Raw genomic sequence first — 22,243 nt, 5'->3', positions numbered from 1 at the left:
TGTGCTGCCGTATGGCTTTTGGGGCTGTCTCTGCACATTTCCATAGATTTCACAACTCTTAGGACAGTAATCCAACTCCTGCAGTTGAGCCAGGTTCCTGGGAAATGGAATTTCGTTTGGTGTTTCTTCTTGGATAAAACTTACTAAACACCTTCCCTCTCCAAAGATCATCTGAGTAGAAATGGATGTTTGGAGAAGGGAAGTTGGATAAAGTCAGGCCAAGAGTGGTTCAGGTCTGTGTGAAACAGCTGAGTCCTGCCCCTGAGGTGCATAAGCCAAGTGTTTGGGGTGGGGCGGGATCCTTCCTGGGGGGAGATGGGATCCATACCCTGCTTTGCCTGTGGAGCTGTTGCATGGACAGGCAGCTTGCTGGGTAACCTGGGAATGTACTAACCCGTGCTGCATGGAGAGGGCTGTGTGCCAGGCGGGGTTTGCTGCTGTTGCTGTTGCCCAGGGCTCTAATGCACGTGCCAAGGTCACCCTGACATTTCCAGTTTGCATGCACAGACCCCTTCAGGCATCTTTGTCTCCTCTGTCCCAGGACACTTCTTGGGAATTCCCTGTATTCATTTTCATCACCCTCCCCTTGCTTTTCTTCACTCTTTCCTTTTCCTCTTGCACAGCCAGGCCCCTGCTGGGGCAGGGAGGGGCTGGGATGGTGCTCAGTGCCACCAGGGACAGCTGGAGCTCAGCTGAGCTCCCTTTGCTCTCTCCTCCCTCAGCAGCAGCTCCAGGGGCTGGGCCCTCGTGGTGCAGGACTAACCCACATGGTCTGAACTAACCCTGCATGGTGCTCAGGTTTGGACAGGCTCAGGGAATGCACCTGGGCTTCAGGCATTTGAAAAGGGCACAAGGGCTTCCAGATCCCCTGGGAATGTTCCTTCTTTGCTCTGTGACATGAGCACAGACTGAATGGCATCCAAAAGCTGTAAATAATCCAGCTTGAGTTATTTTGGCTTTAGCTGTAAGGTGGCTGGATACCATTGTTAGCAATAAGAAATATTTTTAAGCTTATTGTAATTTTAAAGCTTTGTTTCATGACAAAACTTCCACAGTTGTTTTAGTTATGTTGTCTTCCATGCCATCCTTGATTCCACCAGAATCTAGGGAATTCTCATTTCTCTCCTCAGTACTTGGGCTTTTTATCATCTCCATCTCCCATCCACGTCCTGACCTCTTCAACATCATCCCTTTCCTGCTGCAAGTTCTGCAATTCTGTTTCACAGTTTAACAGCTCAATCCATTCTCTGCTTTGCCATTACAGGCATCATTGAACTTCTTTTTAGTATCATTCCCCTGCTTGGGGAAATTTTTTGGGGTTACTGAAAATTCACATTACTCTGCATTAATTTTAAAGTTTTGTTTTGTTTTTTCAACATTGGTCATAACTTTGCCAATGCCACCTGTGTATTTTAGTCTGGTATTGATAAGGCACTTTAAAAGACTCCCACTGTAGATGCTGAGTAAACTGGCATTTACATCTTAAGGGGCTGTCTTGCTGTGAAAAAGTGCTTTTTTTTTTGCTTTTCTAAAAACGTTTTTCCCTCTAATCTGAGCATTTTGGTCAGTTATTGAAGTCATTGTAACCACTGGAGTTTCATTGTTTTTCCATTAATTTCTTTTACAGAAAGGGACTGCAGGTGCTCTCTTCCCCTCCCCACTAATTGAAGTAGCTGTCCCTGTAGCCTGTGGCTCAGTGCTGCTCCTCAGTATTGGGCTCATATTCATGGTGCTCACGGCAAGGAAGAGGCGCCAGTCCGAGGGGACCTACAGCCCGAGCCAGCAGGAGGTGGCAGGAGCTCGGCTGGAGATGGACAGTGTCCTAAAGGTGCCACCTGAAGAGCGCCTGATCTAGGCCCTGCCGTGCCCAGACCTGCACCTGCAGGGTCTGCCTGGACCTGCAGCTCTTCCAGCAGTGGCAGCAGCAGATCCAGCCCGTCCCAGTTCCCCCAAGGCCTGGTCAGAAGACACGGACGTCCCACGGGGCAGCGGTGCCCAGAGCAGAGCTGGGCCTGCCACTGCTGCACACCAGGGGCTCCAAGGGAGCCTCTGCCCTCCCTCCTGCCCTGGACTGGCCTTTGCTCATCTCAGCAGGAGCTCAAGTGGCTCTGGCTCCAGCCCCCTCCCAGGCAGGAGAGGCACATTAAAAGCATCTTCTTTTCCAAGGCAGGGTGACCCGAGGCACCTGTGCAGGTTCAGCTCCCTGAGTCCCACTCAGGAGCTGAGCTGGGGAAGGCCATGGCTGTGGTTTGTATATTCTGCTCTGGTTTTGTCAACAGCTGAAAACCATTCAAACTCTTTCAGCTCAGGTGTGTGAGGTTTTCAGTCTTCAACAGCAACAGCAGCTGTGACCTCCCTGTGACAGCCGTGTGTTACAGGGAGTTGTCAGGAATGATCCAAACCCTTGTATAAATCAGTGTTGAATGACGTGGTGCTGTTAGACATTCCCATGGGTACCGTGCAGGGAAGGGCAGGCAGGACTCCGGGGGTTTGGGCCAGGGCTGGAGCTGCCGGCTGCTGGACTTTGGCAGGAAAAGCTCACCAGGCTCCTGGGCACTGCCGGGGCTCTGTGGGACAGGGACATTTCCTGCACAGCGCGGCTGAGGGAGGCGCTGGGGGCTGAGGGGTGTGAAATGCAGCAGCGTCCCGGTGGAAGCTCTAACTCCCTGTTCTACCACAGCAGCGAGTGTGGGCGCACCTCAGCCACTCGTCCGTGGTGGGAGCAGTCGGGGCTGCGGGGGCTGCCCTGCTCCTCGTGCTGGCTGTAGCCACGGCGATTGCCATGAAGAGGAGGAGAGCGACTCAGGGAACCTACAGCCCGAGCCGGCAGGAGAAGGACGGGGCCCGAGTGGAAATGTGGAACGTGATCAAGATGCCCCCGACCGAGCGGCTGATCTGAGCCCGGGGTCACACGGAGCTGCCCGGGGGCCGCGGGCTGGGGGGGACACAGCTCGGCACGGCCCTGAGCTCCCACTGCCCATCCCACACAGCATTCCTACCAAACTGCTCCGGCTGGGGAGGAAAACCCCACTGCTGAGGGCCAGGGGAGGAGGGGAGGGAGCAGTGGCTGCGGCACAGGGGGGACACGGAACAGAGAGAGGACGGGGCTGTGTCACAGCCAGAGCCGGATGGGCCCCTGCTCCTGCAGGCAACAGAAAAACCACCCTGAGGCGGGTCCAGTCAATGGGAATTAAACCACTGTACTCAGAAATAATGTGAATAAGGTTTTTTTCAAGAAGACACGTGCCTGTGGCTAAGCCAGGTGAGTGAGTGGTGGGAAATCCTTCCTAGAGCTGCTGCTGCCCTTCCTGCTGGGCCAGAGCAGGCATGGCAGCAAGCCCCACTGGGCTGTGCTGGACATGGCTGCTGGAGCTTGCCCTGAGACTAGACCAAACCACAGGAATATTTGAAGTGCCTTTCTGATCCTGAGGTGCCAGTTACAGTTTAACCTTTGGGAAAGGAGGACGTCTCCATGTTTGATCCTGCTCTGCCACTCCCCGAGCAGGGGCTTGGAGCTGACCATGGAACTGACCCTTGTGGGAGCTTGCTGGGGTGAGGAGGGGAGAAAGAGAGTTCTAGAAGTGACCTCTCTAGGCTGACAGGTTTGGGCTTGTTGGTACAGAAGAGTGGAATTTAGTTAACCAGTTCTTTAACCCACAGCAGGGTTGGTGTTGTGACACAGCATCTGCTTTCCACGGCACTAAAAAGGGGGTTGATGTTGTGGCTTCACTCCTGTGTTACTGTTTTAGCTGTTCAATGTGCTGATTCTTCTTTAGCATAATGTGGCAGAGGCTGTGGAAGGAAATGTAGCACAGCAGGCCAGGTAAGCTCTAAAGTCATTAGTGTTTCAGGATAATCACTACAACTATCAATGAGGAATATTTTAGAACAGTGTCTGCTATTTAATCTCCAAAATACTATTAAATGTCAGGGTGGGAACCTGCCATTGTAGCTCATTGCCACAAGAAAATGCTGTTTATCCTGGTCTGCTTTTGAATTTATTTTTTTCCTACTGTAGCTGTATATGTTTCTGCAACTCCAAGCAAAGGGAGGGGCACACAACTACTGCTCACATGATGTGTTCAAGAACAGGTGTGTCTGTGTAAGAACAGGTCTCTGCAACAGGCAGCTGCTGACAGAAGAATGAAAATTTTAGAAAATAGCAAAAACAAAGGAGTGGGAGGCAATATTTTGTTTGTAAGATCATTTTCTCTCTGGTAGAGGAGAAGAGTGGAAGGTGTGATCCCAGGCTGTGTCTGGGAGGCAGCTGGAGCTGGCCGTGACAGAGATGCTCTGGCTGCAGGTGGAGCCTGTGGCTGCTTTCCTGTTTCTCAGCAGGGACTCTGCTGGCACTGCTCCTGTCACTGCTTTGCTCTGGGCAGTTCCCAGCTGCTCTCTGGGGACGTCCAGCACACTTTTGGGAACAGAGCCAGTGGCACTGCCCGGTCCCCTGGTGGCAGTGGGGCTGTGGGAGAAGGTGAGTGGGGTTTTCCTGTGGCTTCGTGCACAGGAGGCTCCAGGGCAGCAGAGCTGTGCCAGGACAGCACCGGGCAGAGGGAAGGGCAGGGGGGGCCCCTGTGCTGCCAGGCAAAGGCTGCTGTGGTTTCCTGCAGCCCGGGGGGTGCAAGAACCTCCTGGGGGCTTTGGGGTCTCTGCCCCCTCCACCCCAGGACCCCAGGGCAGCTCCTGCTTTTCTGCTCCCCTGTACACGTGCTGTTTGTGCTGTACAGAAAGGAGGCAGCAGCAGGATCCAGCAGGGCCCCTGTTCCTCCAGAGCTCCCCGAGCTCCTGCAATTCCCTGCAAGGTTGAAATCCCTGGAGCCCCGGCAGGTCCGGCCGTGCCCCCGCAGCTCCTCAGGGCTGCATTCCAAGCACCCAAAGCCAGTATTAGCAAAGGTGTTAAAATACTCTGACAGTGTCTTGAGCATTTCTGCAAAATAATTTATGGAAGGTTTTTTTTTTTTCAATAATGAACTTAATTTCTTTTGATATTTAATTTTTGAATATATTTTTTCACAAAACTGGACTTGCTGTAGTTAATGATCGTGCTCCTGATTTCTTTTTTAATTGTAAATTTTATAATTTGTAAATAATTAGAATGTTCTTCAAAAGAAATTTACAATAAAATTTGGTTAAAAACAGACCTGGTTGTTGACTTGTGACTGTTTTTCCCTGAAGAACACCTTGCTGTCTGGATGGCTGATCGTGGTCTGTGCCACACCCCCTGCACAGCTTCAAACCTTGATGGCTCTTCACAGTTAAAGGATGTTTTGGTGATGATTTATCACAGCCCACGGTGCAGAGCTTTGCCCAGCAGAAGGACAGAGCTGCAACACCAAAGGAGGAGCTGGGGAAACCTCTGCTCTCTGTGCACCTCCCTGAGCTGCATTTCACCATCAATCCTTGACTTTCTGGGCAATAGAGACTGGAATGTGGGAAAAAGAGACTCAGTGTCCAATGACTGCCCCGTCCATGTGCAGTGAACTGGAAGCCCAAAGTGAGCAAGATACAGAAATGGTTTCACCTCTTGTGCTGCAGCAGTTGCACCACAAATTTTGAAGAGGTTTCCCTTGTTTGTTTTTTTTTAAATAAACTTACTTCTTATGGCAGGAAGCAGCTGTAAACAAGCAAAGCAGTACCAAACACAGGGCGAGTACAGGAACCTGGACAAAGTCAAGTATAAAGTCACTGATGAGTAAGAGCAGGAACACTTTTTATACTGGATTAATAAAAACATCCAAATTCCTTCTAGTGCCAAACTAGAGCTGGTTCAGTTAGGCTTTCCTGAGTTTAAATAAGATGAAAAATCCCTACATGCTGTCCTAGGGATAGTTCCATTCCTATGTTACAAGAAACCCCTAAAAAAGTCTGCTTGCAAACCCTGCTCCAGAAGTGAGGAAAATCAAATTCTGTCCTCCTGGATCTCAGAGGTGCTAAATAAAGTGGAGGGTGAATAAATGGGTCTTAATACTCTTCAGTGCCCCAAAACTGACTTAGCAGAGGATCCATAATATGGCAAAGTAACCAGAGGTGGAAATGAACAGGACAGAATTTCCTGAGTGGTTTAGAGCATCTGAGATGAACTCCTGAGAGTCTGATCACTGTGTGACATTACTGAGTTTAAACAGGGCCTGTGGAGCCCTGCTTGGCACAGGCAGGATTGTCCAGTGCCCATTCACATCCACCAGAATCCAGAAACTTTTATCATCCAGCTCAGAGCAAAGGAGCTCTGAAATGCCAGACTGAATTGTATATAACATTCTTAACTGTATAAAATAAAATGGAACTGGTATCTTAGACTTTAAATATTTTACTATTCAATACTAAACCCATCTGTCTTTCAACACAAAAAGAAAGTACAAATCCAAGTGAATGGCCTGTCAGAGGAACAGCACTGTACAGAAACAGAATATTCCTGGAATACTGTGGTCTTCCCAAAACCGACAGCATTTCAGATATTATTTTTCTTTTGTACTGCCCAGACTCGAACACAGAGACAGCCATTCCCATTCCCCAGAGTAAGAAAACTTCCAAGATAACATGAATAAAATAGATACATTGGAAATCAGATAAAGCTTTACAAGAGTTTTCCCATGTGTCCAAGATGATTTCCTTTAGCAAAGGCTCAATGGTGATGTGATTCCCTCTGCCAGAGTGACAGGTTTGACACCAGAGTGTGCCCAGATACAAAACAAACCAAAAAAAGCACCACTGAAGTGAAACAGAAATGATCAGAGCCAGCAGCTTTCCTGGGGGATGCTGAGGCTCGTGTGAAATGTCTGGAGAACAGAGAGAGGGGGCTCAGAACACCCAGCTGAGCGTCCCCTGCGCTCGGTGCCTCGCGGGCCAGGCGGGGCCAGCCCGAGGCTCCAGCGAGGCCACAGAGCCCAGATCCCCCCTGCTGGACACACCCTGCCCTCAGCACACCGGTCTTCACCTGCACTCAGCAGCTGGGAACCTTGATACCCCACGTTTTTCCTCTTTTTTGTTTGTAATAATCAAGTAAGATATTGTTACATTCCATTCATATACTGCAATTTATAATATTGATAGATAATATTAAGATACACATATATAAGAACTAGGATACTCTTTATGGCCTCTATTTTCTGATGTATTTAACAAAAAGTCAAAAAAATGAAAACAATTGCTGGTGTTTCCAGTTTCCCAACAGAGATGCAGGACCAATCCCTGAGCAGCTGCTCTGTGCTGTGGTTTCCAGGCCTGTGACAACTCTGCCCTGGCTGTCAGTGTTGGGGGTTGGGGGGGGAGTCAAAGGTGCCACCAAAGTCCCTCTGACAGCTCTGGGAGTGGCTGTTCAGTGAGCACAGAGCCCGTGCATCAGTTCAGTGACTTGTGGGCTGGTTTGCTGCGCTTTGCATGTGGAAACAAAACGTTGGATCTGTGTGTAATGCCAGAAACACTGAAACCATTCCCAGAGGCAGGAGTGAACCCCAGCAGAGTGGCTGTGTCACGCTCCAGGTGTGCCAAGGGAGGGAGTAACTTGTGCATCAGTAGTGCTGCCTGAAAAGCTGTGTGTGGAAATCCCAACCCAACCCAACCCACCTCCCCTCACGCTTTGGTCAGTGCAGGAATCCCGGGGTTCAGTGGTGGGGAGTGAGGGAGCAGTGCCAGGGACTGGGACACGGGGGACTCTGACCTGTGGGCAAAAAGCTCTCGTGTTGAGTTGCAGCTCAGCGATGGTCCTGCAGCGCTCCTGGCTCAGCCTTCCTTAAAAGAAATGCTTGGTTTTATGCTGGCTCAAAAAAACCAAAAAAATCCCTCTGTCACTTCCAAAAGGACACCAAGGCCATGGGGCGCGTCACTCAAAGGTTTCCCATCGCTTTCTGAGCTGCTCCACCTTACCTGGCGTGGGTGACACGTCCTGCTTGGTCTTTTTTAACAGATCTTCAAATGGATCTTTTGTCTCCTCAGATTTTGAGGACAGTAACACCGACTCCAAGCCCTTGGCTGGCCTGGCAGGGACCAGAGGGGGGTCACTGGCCAGAAGAGCCAGGGCTTGTTTGGGATCTACCTTTGTGCTGGGCTGGCCCACCTGTAACGTTCGGGGTTTGGAGGGACCACCCAGACAGGCTGGCTGGAGGGAACTGGTGGGAGAAGGGCTGTGGTGCTGCAGGAGCAAGGAGCCAGCTGCTGGCACAGCTGGAGCCTGGCTGAACAGGTTTGGCATGGACAGTGTGGCCATGTGGGGCTGAGGTCTCTGTGCTGGGTAGAAGCTGGCAGTGGGGCTTATGAAGCTGGAGCTGTATGCGTGACCTAAGGAGGGGGTGAAGGAGCCCCTCGGGGGCCTGACCAGGGACACTGGAAGGGCTCCGGGCAGTGTGTGGGTGAATGGATTCGGGGAGGGCTGTAGAAAAGGTGCTGGAGCTGGAGCAGGATAGCCAAGGGGCTGGGCAAATGGTGAAGCTGGAGGAGGCACAAAGTCACTTGGCAGGGCGAAGGCGGGCGCGGGGGCCGAGCCTGGCAGGGCCGAGCCTGGCAGGGCTGAGCCTGGCAGAGCTGAGCCTGGCAGGGCCGAGCCCGGCCAGCCCGTGGTTCTCAGCGGGTCCAGCAGGCTCAGCAGGAGCTCGCTCTCGTTCCCTGCACATTCTGTCTTCACCCGCACGGGCTGCAGCATCTCAGCAGTGCTGGCAGCACTGCACAGCAGCTGGGATGGCCGAGAGGAGGGATTTACAGACTGCTGCATTTCGGGGTCTAAGGACTCTTTCCCAGCCCCAAAGGGCTCTGGGATGAGATCTGAAACCAAGTGGCTGCGCCCATGAGGGGTGAGGATTTCTGCAGACCCCGCTGGAGCCTGGTGCTTGGAAGCCCTGGGTGCTGGTGGTGGTGGCACAATGCCCAGTTCTGGAGTCTTTCTTCCCTGTGGCCTAGGAATGGTGATGTTCCCTTGAATGGCAGGATTGGATTCATCCTTTTCTGCAGGAGCCAGACCACTGTCTCTGCTCTGGGGTCTCCTGGTGATGGGGGGCATGTTACCCAGGGCAGCCAAGGGTCTTTCAGGTGAGCTTTGGGAATATTTGGTGGGAATAGCCATATCATCATGGCCCATGCTCCACAGCTTGTTATAAGGGTGGGACAGCTTCATGCTTGGCACAATCCTGTTCCTCTCACACACACCAAGATCCATTCTCTGCAAGAGAGCAGAACAAACATTAACTTTTAGTGATATCCTCAGAACACAGAGCAGGAAGTGAGTTCAGGCTGCTGTGAAGGAAGAGGATCTGTCCCCACGCTGCAGAGGGACAACAGTGGGTGGCCAGGAAGGACAGACAGGAACCAGCTCCAATTCCAGCTCTGCCTCCACGGGGTTCTTCAGCTGGGACATGTGCATCTGTCATAGCCTAGTAAGGAGCACACAACTGTGTCCAAGGCACAGAAGCTGAGAAGCCTTGACTGCTGCATGGAATAAGGTGACAAATGAAATATCTGAACGTAACACTAAAATCAATATTATTACAAGGTAGAAATGACATTTGCTTCTTTAATGTCAAATGAAGATCTTGGAGTCTGCTTTAGTTTAACACTTTCTGAGCTATGTTTTTTCACAAACAATCCCATTTCTTCAGAGGGGGATTGTTCAAATGATGCTTAGACCAAAATAGCCAGATTAAAAGAAAAAAAGCTTGGAGGGGACCTGAAAATTACCAACTATTCATGTTGACCATCAGCTTCAAAGATAGCTGTGTGTGACAGCCACTGGACAAACAAATTCTGAGGAACAGGGTAAATATCCTCTCCTTCAGAAGAAAAGGCTTCAGAGAAACAGTTACTCATAATTGAGTCCCATTTACACCACTTCTTAATTCAGAAATGAATTTTGAAACACAAAAGCAAATCCCTGGAAAACAGATGATGATGATGATGATGATTAGGATCTACCCAAGAACATGAAGAAATTCCTCAGAATGAGCTCAGTGCCACCCCCAGGGCACAGGAAGCCGCTGACCTGGTATTCAAAGGAGCAGCGCTGCTCTGCCTCCTCCTTGGGTGTCCGCAGGTCCTCCAGGCTCTTGGCCTGGCTCAGGGGCTGGGGCTGGGCTTCTACTTCCAAGCTGGGGAAGATGTCTTCCAGGAGGTTGACTTCTGAGGCCTTGCTGGAGAGCAGAGGGCTCGGGGGCAGCGGCTCCCTGGCCTTCTCCGGGCTGCCCACGTCCTCTCCATCCGCACTGTCCGACTCCTTCAGGGCCCGGTACGGCTGAGGCCTGGCACACAACCAAAAATCACACTGCAAATCTCCATACTTCTAATTCTTGGTTTTGAACACGATTTCCTGAGGAGCCAGAGGAGTTACAAAGAGCTCCCCGGTGGCAATTACAGCTCAGACAGCCCCCTGTGCAAAGCAGGCTGCGAGCAGTGCCTGAGGGCAAAGGGACATGCAGAGGGGACCTGGCACCCAAGGGTGCTCAGAAGGGCAAGAGCTGAATGGGAGGTGCTCAGAGGAAAGCCGTGGTCATGCAGGCATAGCCAGGCTGAGGAGGGAGCTCTCAGAGAAGGGATAATGGGATACCAGCCCCATGCTGACTGGGCTTGGGCACGGCCTCTGCACCCTGTGTTTGCAGGCTCTGACTCCTTGGGCTTTGAGCTAACTCAGCACACAACATAACTCAGGGTTTTCCTGCAATAATTGGGAACACTGTGCAGGTTCCAATGATTTCATTGGTGTCATCTTATCAAGAAACACCACAATCCATTATGGAGACACCTCCTTTACATTACCAGCCGAGGCTGAGTTAGCAGGATGCCTCTCTTGCACATACCTCAGCAAAAAACTGAACCAGCACATTTGCATTTTGGTGTGTGTACAGAGAAGAGCAGCACAATGTGCATCCAATTAATAACAACAAGTGCCATACATGGCTGTGGGGATTGGCACTTGACTGGCAGCCAGTTGTACTGTGGCATTTAAACAAGCTTTCAATTAAAAGAAAATATTTTTGAGACCTGCAAAAACACATCCTATGGAAGAACCCTCCTCCCCTTTCCATATTTTATCATAATACATCTATATCATGCAAATTTGAAGAGCCCAGGTTGCTTCCCTCCCCAGCACACACAGAGCAGGCACTGAGCCCACACCAGGACAGGGACACTGCAGGTACAGGGCACAGTGACAGCACATGGCCTCAGGGCAGGGAGCTCACAAACCTCAGTGTCTTCATCTCACATCACTCTGGGTCATACTGCAACCCCCCAAGGGACATTCTGCAAACAAAAGTGGTCTCCTCACCCCAAACACGAGTGTGGGAACACTTTCTGGCCCTTTCCTACTGATCCTCCCCATCCCACCTGCCTACAGTCAGATCCCTTCCCTGTCAGCCTCCAAACCTGTGTCTGCAGCACACAGTGGATTTTAGCAACTGCAGCCTCCTTCTCCAGCCTGGTCTGAGCCAGCTGTGGCTGCCAGGCTCCAGCTGCTCAGCTGTGACTGGGCATCATCCATCTCCCAGCTCCTGCCTGCATGTGGCATCGTGGATTTCTGAAGCAGCAGCTCACAGTACCCTGGCCCCTCTTCCTACAGGTTCTGGTCAAACCAGTGACTGCATTTGTTAAAAGAATGAGTGCAGCTCCATGCAATTTATCTCCCTTTCATCCTCTAGAAATCCTCAAGCAGGCGAGGTTAGGAAATAACAAATCCTCTGCTGACATTCAGTGAGGGCTCAGCTCAGAGCTGCCTGCTGGGATTGGGATATTCAAATAGGCAGCAAGAGGGATTTAGTGCAGCTGAACCCCCAGCTGGCAGGGCTCCCCTCACCTCACACAGGCACCGTGGGCAGGGACAGAGCCTCCAGCCACAGCATCAGTGAGTTCTGGCCCAGCTGCTCAGCACTGTCTTTCACGGCTGAGTTACAGAGTTTGGGAATGTACAAGTTACAAATTCAAAAGGTGGATACAAACAGACCAAACTTCCTGCTTCTTGTGTAATTGTCAGATTGCACTCAATGCCCGGAGAAGACACCTGCAGGGATGTGATACCTGACAGACCAGAGAGGCTGGGATCAAACAGGTGACACTGGAAAAGGCTGATAACTGCACTGGAATGAGGCTCACAGGACAACCCAAAAGCACCACACGAGAATGAACGGTGAAAGGTTTGGACAGGAACACAAGCAGCATGTTGGAACAAAGGACAAATGGAAGGGTGACATCCCACAGAGCTCGAGTCGATGGAAGCCCATAAGCTGTGTGCTGCTGCAGTGTTTCATGCAGGAGGATGCTTTGTCATGCTGCTCAACATCAAGACAAACAAGCAGGAGAAATGTTGGTCATTCATCAAGCACTGTACAGAGACCCCAGGAGCACGTCTAAACTCCCAGTACAGGAGCAGGTGCCCTGAGCAATGCAAACACCACTGTTCGAAGCTGGCATGAACACAGCAAAAGAGTAAAGGATAGACCATTCAAAAGGAGCAGAGAAGAAAAAGTTTTCAGAGAAGCCAGAGACAGGATCCTCTTCCTGCTGAAATTCATCATCAGAGGAGTCCTCAGAGAGGAAGACTGTATAGTGTCGCATGGGCTTTACGAGGCTGGGGAACAGGAAGAGAAAAGGAAGTTATTGAATGGTCACAGTGACAGCTCCTGAGGACAGAAACCAGAGGCTCTGGAGAGCAGATCATGCTGACCCCCACTGACTGCACAGAGAGAGCTCAGCACGGAACCCTGAGCTCTGCTGCCCAGGCAGAGCACACAACCCCTCTGCTGAGGACACGGTGCCCAAGGGAAGGGACTGCAGCCCACAGCCTCACCACAGTGCAAGGGACAATACAGAAACCTCCTTTCCCTACAGAGCTGGGCACCTCTCTGTTCTTCAGCCAGCTCTGCTCCTCAGGCTCTCTGAGCTCTGGCAAACATTAGATCCCCTTTCTGCTTTACAGACAATCTGATGCACAAGAGGAGCTGACTCCAGGGCACCAGCTCCTATTTGTATCTATTTTTCACATTTGAAACAGCTTCACTCTAGAATAAAACCTAAGCTGTCCAAGGATTGGTTTGAAATGCAGTCTGTCAAGTAAGGTGTGTATGTTCCTTCCCTCAGCAGTTAACTGAGAATCAGTTCTTAAAGATTAGGTCAGGAAAAGAGAAGTTGGACGCTGCAACCAACAGCCCAAGAGTGCCCGAGCTGCCACTGCCAATGAATGTTCACTCACAGTCGGGTCAGAGCTAATTAATAAAAAGTCTCTAACAAGTGCCAGTGGCTGCAGCGGATGGTGGTAAATCACAGTCTGCATTACCCCAGTCAAAGGCAGTGCACTGCTTTCTTTCCCCTCTCCTTCTGTACCAGGAATCCAAGGGAAGGAGGTGGGGCCACTGCAGCCCCCGGCTGTGCCAGCCCCGTTCCCTGCCCGGTAAATGCCGTGCCCGGCAAATGCCGTGCCCGTTCCGTGCCCGGTAAATGCCGTGCCCGGTAAATGCCGTGCCCGTTCCCTGCCCGGTAAATGCCGTGCCCGGTAAATGCCGTGCCCGGTAAATGCCGTGCCCGTTCCCTGCCCGGTAAATGCCGTGCCCGGCAAATGCCGTGCCCGTTCCGTGCCCGGTAAATGCCGTGCCCGGTAAATGCCGTGCCCGTTCCCTGCCCGGTAAATGCCGTGCCCGGTAAATGCCGTGTCAGCCCCGGCGCGGCGCGAACGGGACGCGCTCCACGGCGCCGGCAGCAGCGCGGAGCGGGGGCTCTGTTTTAATGAGGAAGATCTGCATCTCGGGAGCTTTTTTCATGTGTCAGGATGCATGGACAAATCAGCAGCACATCACGCTGGCCAAAAATGAAATGCTGACAAATGTAGATATTTCAAATTTAATTGACACCTAAATGTACTTGAGATAGAAAAAAAATATACAGAAAATGGGAGTGCAGGATATGGAAATTAGTAAGGAGAATTCTGTAATAATTTTAAAGGATGTCCTGATTATAAGAAAATTAAATTTGCATATTTTATTATGGTATTGCTTTTTCCCGAATATTGACATTATGGTACAAAGGGGTGTACGGACTTTTCATTATTCTCCTAAAAATGGCTCTGCAGATTTGAGGAAGAATTTTTTTGGGGCATAGTTTTTTAAAGAACAGCTACACAAGAGCTTCAGGGAATTAAAGAATTTGTCCCTCTTAGCCAGTAAAATGCAGAGAATGAGGGATTTGGATGCACACTGTGAGACAGGAGGTTTGGGACTGAGGGGATTACCTGGCAACTCTTCCATGTGAGCACAGCACAGACCTGCCCTGGAATTCCATCCTCACACTCAGTGTCAGAGCTCCCTGCTCGGTGAGCCACGGAAAGCCTTCCCCACCCCCACCCCCCCGGGCCCCGAGAGCCGGCTCACAGCTGGGATTTCCCCTGTCCCATCCCACACAGCCCCCGAGCTCAGCCCAATGCCCGGGCAGTGCCAGGCAGTGAATGCAGAGCTGCTCCTGATACCCCCCGTGCTTCAACTGAGACTGATTAGAAAATGAGCACAGATCCCCAAAACAATGTGTTTCTTTTAGACACATAAAAAGAATTAACTCATGTAATTAAAGACACTAATTTCCTAACCTTCAATGCTACCTGGTAAAACAAGGGAAAAGGTATTTTATGGTGTTTTCGCTGATTCTATGTTATCCAAGAGAGAAAACAATGTGAGTTTTTAAAAGAGACAACACCTCTCTTGTTTCCATTTCAGAACACTTATACCAAGATTACTTCTTATTGGGACAGAAAAAAAAAGTTTGTGGGAAACATGAAAATTCAGCATTTTGTGAAAGCAGCCGAGCTGTAAAGACTCACTAAAACTAGCAGCAATAAACTAGACCCAAATAAAATAATTAAAATACAATATATTTCTAGCATTGGTAAAATGTTACCCATTCATGTTTTTGTTTATCTGTGGTATGATAGTGGCAGGAATTGAAGGTACAGGTTAGCAGTCAGCAACACTGGGATGCCAGCAGCTTTTGAACCTAAACATGCAGAATCCTCTATAGGAACACACATAAATGTTGAATTGATTCAATTATCCTCCACCTAAACGCACTGAGACATCAGATTAAATATTAAGAAAATGCTTTTAGTTTAAAAATCCCCACAACCTCTGTGCAGGGCCAGCACAGCCCTTTGCAGGAGCTGCAGTTGCTCCACAAGAGGGCAACCAAATTCCACTGTAAAATGGACAAACACTCGTGTACGAGGGAGAAATCACCGTTCAGTTTAGGCCAAAGCCAGAGTCTGCCCCTACCCTGGCATGGCTGGGAAGAGTATCCATGCACTGATGCCCCTCCCGTGTGTTTGGGCTGTGCTGGCAAGTTCAGAACATCCACAGCTCAGAACATCCATTCCCTGGTCAGGGCCACCCCTGAGGGCCCATTGCTAACTGCACTCTGGCACTGTCAGGAATCTGCAACATACACCCTTGATTTTGCAAAAATCCCTGGATAAGTGACATTGGTGAAAGTCCCTGAAAAAGCCTCCCTGAGGTACCAGAACATGCCTGTGCTGGTGTGCACAACAGAGACACTGGAAACCAACACCTTTTGTCCAGGAGCAGTGGGCTGTGGCAGCACAGATGATCTGGAACATTCCCCCTGCACTGCCACAGCTAAAGGGGGGATAATTTTGTTGGTCTGTGCAAAGTGAAGCCCTACAAACCCTCACCACAGAGCTCACACACACATCATGGGCCTGTTAATGCAGAGTTAGACACAGCCCCTTCTGTCAAATAAACAGTTCTGCATCCTCCAGCTACAGCCTGGCAAGAACACTGCATCTACAGGGCTGGAACTGATAATTTCCTCGAAAGAAAAGTGCAAAACAGAACAACAAAGAAATTTAAAAACCTCCAAAACCTTAAAATTTTCACTGAAGAGGCTGATCAGTGTGCATAAACCACAATGGCAAACCACAGTTTTTTTACAGGCAAACTCTGGTTACTTGCTTTTTCACACTTCCTCTATGATGTTCCAAATGAAAAAAAAAAAATAATTTTTTTCTTAGTTAAAAACTAACTTTGATCTGTAGTATTTTTTAATGTCTCCTTTGGTGAGTCCCAGCTCTGAACACACACTGATGCAAGCAGAGAGAAGCAGAGCAGCACAGTACTTACTGTTCTGGGCTGGGAACTGAGGTCCTCCTGCCCTCCACACCAATGTTGCTCTTGGGCCTCTTAACCACATGAGGTCTTGGGGGGCGAACCTGTGACATGCACAGAGACATCTCATCAAACACTGCCCCTGATCCAACAGCAGACACAGACAACACATGGAGAAGCACCAGTATCCTACAGGGATCTTCACCAGGCCTTGCTTTGTCTTTTGTGCCACAATTACACAGGAATGTGGATACATCAATGAATTGAAGGATGAATATAAACCACACGGCCCTAGGACTCACAAATGAAACACATATGCTTGACACCAACTGTTTGCTGTTTGCTCTGTCCTGTTTGGTACAGGCTGAATTTCAGAGAGAAGAGTGAGCATCCCCTGTGCAGTGAGCGGTGAGACAAAAGCTGGCAATGTCTGTGTGCTCTGGACACTGCACTGGCCACTGGGGCTCAGCTCTCACACCACGACCATTCTGGCCACCTGCTCCCAGGAACCCAACCTCTCAGGTGAGGACTGCTGTGCAAGGGAGTGCTGGAAAATGTTAGGAGAAATGTTTTAAAACTCAGCTCATTCTTCATTAAAAATTTGCTTCCTTCCAGCAGCTGAACACAAACCCTCGCCAGCCATATTGTCATTATCACTCCTCATATTAAGTTAGACTTCTGCTGCCTGTAGTAAAATCCAAAGCTTTGCTGTGGATTGCTCCCAGTCCAGTCTCACACACATATCCATCGACCTTTCAATGTCTGGAAATTCAGCTTGATTTCTGACCAGGATGCCCACAGGCAAACAAGCCTTATTTCAAGGAAAGGAATAAGCACTCGTGCTCCAAGTTTGTGTATGTGCCATACACTGCTGAGGAATCCTGTGCTGAACTATCCCTGTGAGCCAAACAAGGGAATCTGCAGCATCAGGGCAGACTGTACACACCAGCTACACGTGTTTTGTTAACAAAGTACAACTCTACCTGAAAAAGAGTCAGATCTGTTGGCTCGGCTCAATGCTAATCTCAACAGAAATGCCCAAACACCCAAATAAAGTTGGGAGTAGAGCTCAGCTCCTGACCTCCTGGAGCTTGTGCTCCCTTAAGAGGCACAAGAGAAAGGAGCTGTTCATGGCCTACAGGCTGAGTGCTCTGGAGTGACAAAGTAAGTTTTAAAAAAACAATTTATAATTTGTTGGGGGAGATTTCCAGGTTTGTTTTGGTTTTGTTTTATAAATTTTTCTTCCCAGGTATATAAACCTCAAATTTTCCTGCCAGGAGAAAGCCACCAAATTGTGTGCAGTGCTTCTGCCCTGCACACCAGTATGCAGAAAATAGCAGCAGCATTATTGCATTGAATTTTCATTTCAAAGCAAACAGTGCACAGCAGATATGATGAAGAAATCCAGAGTTGTATTGCCACTATTTCTTAGGAAAAAGGGCTTATGAAAAGGTCAGATGTTAAGGTCTTGGAGATCAGTCCCCACACAAGGCTGCTCCTCTCTACAATAAAGACAGCTTAAGAATGTGAATTTATGGCAGGAATGGAAGGATTAAGTTTGTGGCAACTTCAACTGAACTTGCAACGTGGTGAAACATGGGGAAAAGAACAACAGAGCTAATTAGAGGAGCTGAGCTGTCAGAGCGCAGCAGAATGGCTCGGTGCCAACAAACAAAAGGAATGGGCTGGCAATCAGCAGGATCGATGAAGAATACTGCTTCATTAGGGCTGATAAAACACGGAGAGAGCGCCGAGGAGAGCGGGAGAGGGGGGCGACAGGCAGGAGCAACGGGGAGAGGAGAGCCAAGGAGAGAGGCAAAGAGAGGAAGAAAGCAAGCTGCTTAATTAAATGGGAGCTGGGAGCTGATGTGTAAAGCTGGCCTGTCAGCGTGCTGGGAACACTTTCACCTCTCGGGTGGCTGTGCTGCCCAGCAGGCACAGAGGTGAGAGTTTGGGGTGGCTCCAGGGGCCCTAGCCCAGTGCAGTGCAAGGTGACAAAGCTGAGGGGATTTAGAGCATTGTTCCCAGGGAACTGCAGGGAAAAGCCAGGAATCAAGGCAATTCCTCGCTGGATTTTGAGTCTCACATAGCCACAGAGGCAAGGTTAAATGCTTATCAAATGCAAAAGTATCAAAGAAATCCAATTACGTGAGCATACAGCCAAAAGAAAATAGGTAAACTTCCAGGACAGAAGGGTTGAATGTGCTTATTACTGTCCCCATCAACTTAATGCATAATTATTGTATTTTAACTTTTTCTAATTGAATAAAGTTTCCAAACAACCACTATTAATCCAAACAGACCTCCATTAATTAGAAGCAACAACCCTCTCTCTTTCATAATACCACCACCACTTATTTCCAAAGCAGCAGAATGCAAAGAACATCTCTGTTCTGCTCCCTTAACCTTTCTTTGGTCTGTGTTTTTGGCTTTATTATCAGCAATTACTCATATTGCAAGCACTAGTGCCCATGTATTGCTCCCTGCAGCACAAAGTATTTCTCAGGAATTCTGGCATTATGTGGCCCTGGTTGGAAGAGCAGAGGGGCCTGGTCTGCCCCCTCAGTGCTTGTGTACAAGGCCAGGATACATCACTTGCTGATACCCACCTCTGTAGGAGCTGCCAAGCCTGAGAGGGAAAAAGCAGTCTGCAAAAAGTATTATTTACACATACAGAAATGTGTTGCAACTACTAAAAGCCAAATAACAGTTCTGAACAACAACAAATTTATGTATATTTGATACAAGCATATTTTTGGGATTGATTATAATAATTTACATTTATCTTGAATTTCCTCTTGATGAATGAAGTCTTTCTGTTCCACTTACTGACACAGCCAGAGGAATGCAACAGGAGCTTTCATTATTACATTTCCAACCTTTTATCAATCACATTGGGAGCAAAGACAGTTGAATCAACCATGTTACAGCGAGGACTATTAATACCCTACAGCTGGGAGATTAAACAGTTTTAAGACTTGCACATAATAAATGACTCCATTTGAACAATACAGTTCAGCAACTTTGTACAGAGGAATCACAACATGCCCCCTTACACCTGCCAAACGTGGAACACGAGGGCATGGGAGCACTGCAGGAACCCCACAGTACATGGAAAGTCTGATCTTAGTGAAACACACCTGGGAGGGTCTCCCATGCCCATTGTATTTAAGAGAACACACATAATCATACTCAGTGCTACTTTTTAAACACAGAAAACAGAAATCTTCAGGGGATAAATCCATTTAAATTACTCTGTTAAGATAAACACCCAGAGTTAAAAAGAGGGAGAAGAACCACATGCCATTGAAATGTCACACAGGAACATGCACCAGAGATCAGAAGTTAAAACACACACCCAGTTGCACTTGTTAACCAGTTACCTGCTCATCCAAAACACATTTTAACAAGTTTTAGCAAGATCAGATTTGAAAACTTGCATCTCTCTCTTTCTTATGCATGTATGTGTATGGATAAGGAAGCAAGAAGATGATTTGGAGGCAACTATATTCATAAAGCTGAAGTCCTGAATACACATAAATGTCTTCCAATGCTTTGCCAAAACCCAACACTCCTCCCAAATTGATACTTCTTGCCTGTTCCTTTAAAAAAAATAAACATATGGTGCAGGCCCAGCAGGCTGTCCAGTTTTAATGCCATCCTGCATAGTCCATAGGTAAAACTGTCCTACAGTGAGTATTTCTGGGGAAAAACTGCTGAGATAAGGTATTCCTGCCTAACACATACAGGAACTGCACTGCCAATAATTTCTGTGCAGTTCTTCCATGGAAGAGTCCCCTCCTCTGGCCAACCTGCTGGGCCTCCTTTTACACCACGGAATTATCCAGTGTGTCATCCATAATGGGCTATCAGTGTTCTACTGCCAAAGATCAACCTCGCTTTCTTCAAGTCTATTCACACACGGAGAAGAATTAGGCATCCCAAATTAATTACAAGCATAACTTGCAGAGAATAAATATTTTTTCTTCAGACTTCTGCTTCCTTTCAGGTTTGAGTTCAGTGCAAGTCTTCAAAAGCTCACTGGCTAAAAACTTCTGCCAGCCAGTCTAGCAGGGCTTTGTGTGTAAGAAATCACTGCAAAAGTCAAACGAGACGTGGCCAGAGCAGCCCCAGTTACCTGCAGAGCTGCCCGAGAGCTGCAGGGCTCGCCAGAGAAAAGCAGAACAATCGCGGGTCCCAGGGCTGTGCCGCAGCAGAGAGAAGGCAGTTTAGGAGCGTAATTCACACATGGCTTCTGTGCAGAGTTTGACAATCCAAACTACCAGGGTTTAGTAGGGCTACAAAGAGCAGAACTCAGGCAGTGTTAAGCTGTGCCAGTGAGACAATCCCCAGCTACTCACGGGCCTGGAGGAGCGCTGGATCTTTGGGGGCGGCGGGCGCGGCGGGCGGACTCTGTGCTGCTGCAGCAAAGTGGAGACTAAATTAAAGTGACCTGCATGGAAACACCTCTGATGTCCTGGCAAAAGCAGCATGAGCATGTGACAGCAGTGATTCACCTTCATACTCACCTCACACAGTGCCATTTTTGTTACTCTGTTTTATCAAAGCAGTGCCAAACCTCACGGCCTATGACAGTGGTGCCGTCCGGGCTGCCCTCAGCTCCCGGCGCTGCCAAGGCAGCAGCGCGGCCACAACGGAGTGACACTACAGACACAGCCCGAGCGCTCCGGGCTGCATTTATACACATGGAAGCCAGGATATCCAAAAACACCTTCACTAAAATCTTGAGGGATTTTAGTGCTTGTGAAAACTTATGGAGAAGGTCTCAAACCAGACATGTAAGAGCATGGAAAAAACCCCAATTCAGTTACACTGTTCATGCATTTAAAGGTGAGCTTATGTTCAGATCCTGTCCCGGATTTCACTCCTATGTGACCAACAACTACGAGTCAGGCCTTAAAGTATCATGATGGCCTAGAATTCCAAACTACTTGTGCAAGTATCATTTTAGTTCTGTGCAAGGGAAATGAACATACTACAAATATTTTATATATTTATATTACAATAAACCACTCATTTTCAGGAGTCAATACTTTCATAATCTTATCATGTCACTGGATTATTTTTTCCAGCTGAGATTTAAATATCACATATGATTAAACTTTCATCTCTGATCAAAGCATAGTTCTATGCATTTCCACAGTAAAGACACACAATAATGTTGCTTTGGGAAAAGATTAAAGGTGTGGAAACTTTTTTGTCTCTTGGACTTCTAACCAGGCATTGTGTTAACTCTCAGAACTGTGACCTCAGTGCTTGTAACAGCACAGGCAAACCCAACACTCCGATTCCCATTTCTGTTACCACTGCAGTGCTCCCAGCAATGGGGTTTGTGTGTGTGCTGCACCACACAGGGCACTGCTGAGCCCCGGGACATCTCAGAGCAGGGCAAGGCAGAGCTGCCCAGGGCCAGGCCTGCCTTAAAGCAGGGCTCTGAACACAGGCAGGAGCAGGCCAAGGCTCGAGGGGAGGCAGGGGCAGGGGCAGGGGCTGTCCCAGAGCTGCACTGCCAGTGCTGGGGCTCCTGCCTGTCACCACAGGGGGACAAGCAAGCATGTTCAAACTCTGTGTTTGCTGGGAGAGCCACTGATTTGAAGTTAATTTGTTAATGCAGCAAAACACATTGTTTCTGAAAGGTCAGCAGGTGAAGCTATGTTGGAATATCAACTTAATTACCTGGGCTGTAGGGAGGAATGGGCACCAAGCAGCACATGGCTGCAGTGCTAAAAGCTGCTAAATTGCTATTCCAGGCATGGTCCTAAATACATGTACTATGGCTTTTTCTGTGAAAGGGAGAAATGTCTAAATTAGCACTTTCTCACCAATAGCTGTTTACCAGCACACCTTTTTTCTCTGGATATTTGCTTAATTGTCTTGTTCTAAATACTTCTGAAGCAACAAGACAGAAAATTTGCAGAAAGCCATTTTTATGACTGCAGATCTGGCACTGCTTTACTAATTATCAGACAAGTGACTTTAAGCTATGAGATGCTGCAGCAAGAAAAATCTTACATTCACTTTTACACTATCAAAATACTATTTAAAAATGAGAGATCCCACATGTCATAAAGTAGCTATTATATACCCAAGGAACTTTCACAATAGAGCTATTTAGAATTTTATACCAGAGAAAACATTACACAAGG

At 48.7% G+C, this 22,243-nt stretch overlaps 2 protein-coding genes across 9 annotated transcripts in view; one reads left to right on the top strand and one right to left on the bottom strand.

Annotated features, from left to right (window-relative positions):
- The window catches only part of CRB2 (crumbs cell polarity complex component 2), a 33,822-nt gene extending 28,681 nt beyond the window's left edge, over positions 1-5,141 (top strand). Inside the window, exon 13 of one of the 2 annotated variants that reach the window (XM_088177647.1) lies at positions 2,681-5,141. In XM_088177647.1, the coding sequence (XP_088033773.1) occupies positions 2,681-2,899 (219 nt within the window). In that variant the 3' untranslated portion in view covers positions 2,900-5,141. Of the gene's footprint in view, positions 1-1,627 lie in introns of both variants that reach the window. The other variant, XM_014879992.2, reaches the window with a different exon arrangement.
- Positions 5,142-6,294: 1,153 nt separating this feature from the next.
- Positions 6,295-22,243, bottom strand: part of DENND1A (DENN domain containing 1A) — a 147,639-nt gene continuing 131,690 nt past the window's right edge. For 3 of the 7 annotated variants that reach the window (XM_088177648.1, XM_088177651.1, XM_088177650.1), the window contains exons 20-24: positions 20,438-20,497; positions 16,092-16,180; positions 12,416-12,544; positions 9,968-10,223; positions 6,295-9,151 (exon numbers count right to left, since the gene is read on the bottom strand). In XM_088177648.1, coding sequence (XP_088033774.1) covers positions 7,823-9,151; positions 9,968-10,223; positions 12,416-12,544; positions 16,092-16,180; positions 20,438-20,497 — 1,863 coding nt within the window. In that variant the 3' untranslated portion in view covers positions 6,295-7,822. The remainder of the gene's footprint in view (positions 9,152-9,967; positions 10,224-12,415; positions 12,545-16,091; positions 16,181-20,437; positions 20,498-22,243) is intronic. The other 4 variants (XM_088177649.1, XM_088177652.1, XM_088177653.1 and 1 more) reach the window with 2 other exon arrangements.

Source organism: Sturnus vulgaris, chromosome 22, assembly GCF_052056855.1.
Source record: "Sturnus vulgaris isolate bStuVul1 chromosome 22, bStuVul1.hap1, whole genome shotgun sequence".
In the NCBI taxonomy this organism is placed as follows: Eukaryota; Metazoa; Chordata; class Aves; order Passeriformes; family Sturnidae; genus Sturnus; species Sturnus vulgaris.
The sequence above is the reverse complement of the archived record's forward strand: the minus strand, read 5'-3'. Positions and strand labels throughout refer to the sequence as shown.